The 2,138-nt window shown below is 43.5% G+C and overlaps 1 protein-coding gene across 1 annotated transcript; it reads left to right on the top strand.

The window, feature by feature from the left end:
- The first annotated feature begins 258 nt into the window (after positions 1-258).
- LOC147456697 (uncharacterized) lies at positions 259-1,722 on the top strand. Its single transcript, XM_086515533.1, has one exon. The coding sequence runs from the start codon at positions 1,195-1,197 to the stop codon at positions 1,687-1,689; it is 495 nt and encodes a 164-aa protein (XP_086371659.1). The 5' UTR covers positions 259-1,194; the 3' UTR covers positions 1,690-1,722.
- The last annotated feature ends 416 nt before the right edge of the window (positions 1,723-2,138 follow it).

Here is a 2,138-nt window from a genome sequence, read left to right as displayed (position 1 = left end):
AGAGAATACAGATGGCAGACATGGAAGGAGATTATGTTGAGAACCTATTCTAGAGAAAGGTTGGTTATGGCCTTCGCCTGTTTTGATTTGTAATTTTTTGACTAAGGTAAGCCTCTCTCCCCACCTGTCAGGCAATGTTCTAGTTTATTTTCTTTTAATATATTTACTGTTCTATCAATAATTCCGGTATTGATATGTTCTCTCTCTCTCTCTCTCTCTCTCTCTCTCTCTCTCTCTCTCTCCATGGAAATGTCCGAGAGAAAGGATTCAAATTTCAAGAGATAAAGGCAAACGCTACCTAGCGCGAGGCGAAGTCATGGAGAGGGAGAGGGAGAGAGACAGAAGAGGGCGCTCGATTTCGCGTTTGCCTGTGGAGTTGCTCCCTATCATCTTCAGTCGACTGCCTGTGGATAAGTTTTTGCGGCTGTGCTCTGTGTGCATGCTATAGAATGCCATCGTTTTATCCGCCTCCACAAGCCCTTTGCTGTGGTCCCATCTTTCCCGCGCTTCTCCTCGTCTGCCATGGATCATCATGTACACCGTCTCCGGCTCCATTGTGGCCCTCGATCTTTCATCCTGTCCCTGGCTCACCATCCCTCGCGCCTCCCAACTTGCACCTTCTCCTATATTCCCCCCTGTGGCTCCTTTTGCCTTGCCGCCTCATGTGCGGGTCTCCTCTGCTTCATCTCCACTTGCCCTGAGGCCCCCGTAGTGGCCTGTAGCATCTCCTTGTATGTAACCTTGTTACCAAGGCTTGGAAGGCCCTCCCTGAGCTATGGCTAAGAGGGACATTATTTGTGCATACAATGTATGTGAATGACTCGGGTGACCATTATCTGATCTTTGTCAACGTAGAGCCAGCATGAAATTGTGTCCATGATGAAAGAGATGACAGTGATGCTGAGGCGGACGCATTTAGCAATGATGGTGACAATGAGGGTGATGCTGACGATGCAGATGCAGATGCACATTGCAATGATCATGACGATAGTGATGCTAGCTCTGATTCTTCATCTCCTGTTGTTGGAGCATATTACAGCTCTTCAGAAGATTACTGGCATTATTTCACTCAGGACCACTATGTACCATTTAATGAGATGAATGAAGCTCAAAAACAAGCTGGAACCCTCTTCTCTTGATTGAAGCTGGCCAAAGGAACATATGGTCACCATGTTCAGCTCCCAGTAGCAGCTAATGACAAATGTTCAGATCTTGAACCAAACAGTTCTATCTTTATATGAACCCAGAATGGTCTACAAGCGCAGTGTGTCCCAGCGCACAGGCTTCTTGGAAGGTGGCTCCTGGCTGAGCGTGCCGCCCAACTATGATTCATGGTATGACAAGAGAGAGGAGGTATTTAAGAAGTTTGTTGCAGCATCAGAAAGTGTTTTTGAACTCAAGAACAAAAATATGATTGAGAATGTCACTTTTGTGACGCAAGAGCCTGCTTCTATTCCCTTTGATAGGGAGTCCTTGTTCATCCACAAACATTGTCAGGATCCGACTAGCACATATTTATGCGACCATGCTAAGGATAAGTGGCTCGTGATTTCTGCCTACAAAGAGAGTGAGCAGGTAGAATCCCTTCAGCTACATTTGAGCCTAGTTTTTATGCGAAAGTTTGAAGGCTTTAAGTATCTGTTGATGTACCTTCTTGCACTTAAGTGCCCACAATTGAGTGCCTTGTGATTTCCTAATTGAAGTTCTATCAGACTTTTCTTTTGCTGTGCTATTTATGTCGCCCCTTTAGACATTCTTTAATATTCACTTTGTAGTAGAAGTGAAAATTTTTATAGTAAAGTGTTAGTGTAACTTGTGGTTCATCCGAAGTTAAACGTTGACCAATTGATTAGAAAGATATTCACATTGCAATGGTATCTGATGCAAGTTTTCTTTGTAACATGTGGTGTTTACCCTCATTACCGAAATGACAAAAAAAAGAGCAAGAGAGCACTTACATCAATGTTGATAGATAATTTAGATAAATATAGTGAGACTATCTTGTGTTCCTTCCAAATTGATAGTCTGTGTTAAAGCAAGAGGTATCATGCATACAGCATGTTTGCCCAATACCCTTATGTTTTCCCAATAATAGCCACTTATGTTTGCACTTTGTATGACTTCATGCAAAAGGACCA

The sequence above is a fragment of the Adiantum capillus-veneris genome, chromosome 6 (assembly GCF_014529385.1).
Source record: "Adiantum capillus-veneris isolate H3 chromosome 6, ASM1452938v2, whole genome shotgun sequence".
Lineage (NCBI taxonomy): Eukaryota > Viridiplantae > Streptophyta > Polypodiopsida > Polypodiales > Pteridaceae > Adiantum > Adiantum capillus-veneris.
Note: the sequence above shows the minus strand (reverse complement) of the source record. Positions and strands in the feature narration are given on the sequence as shown.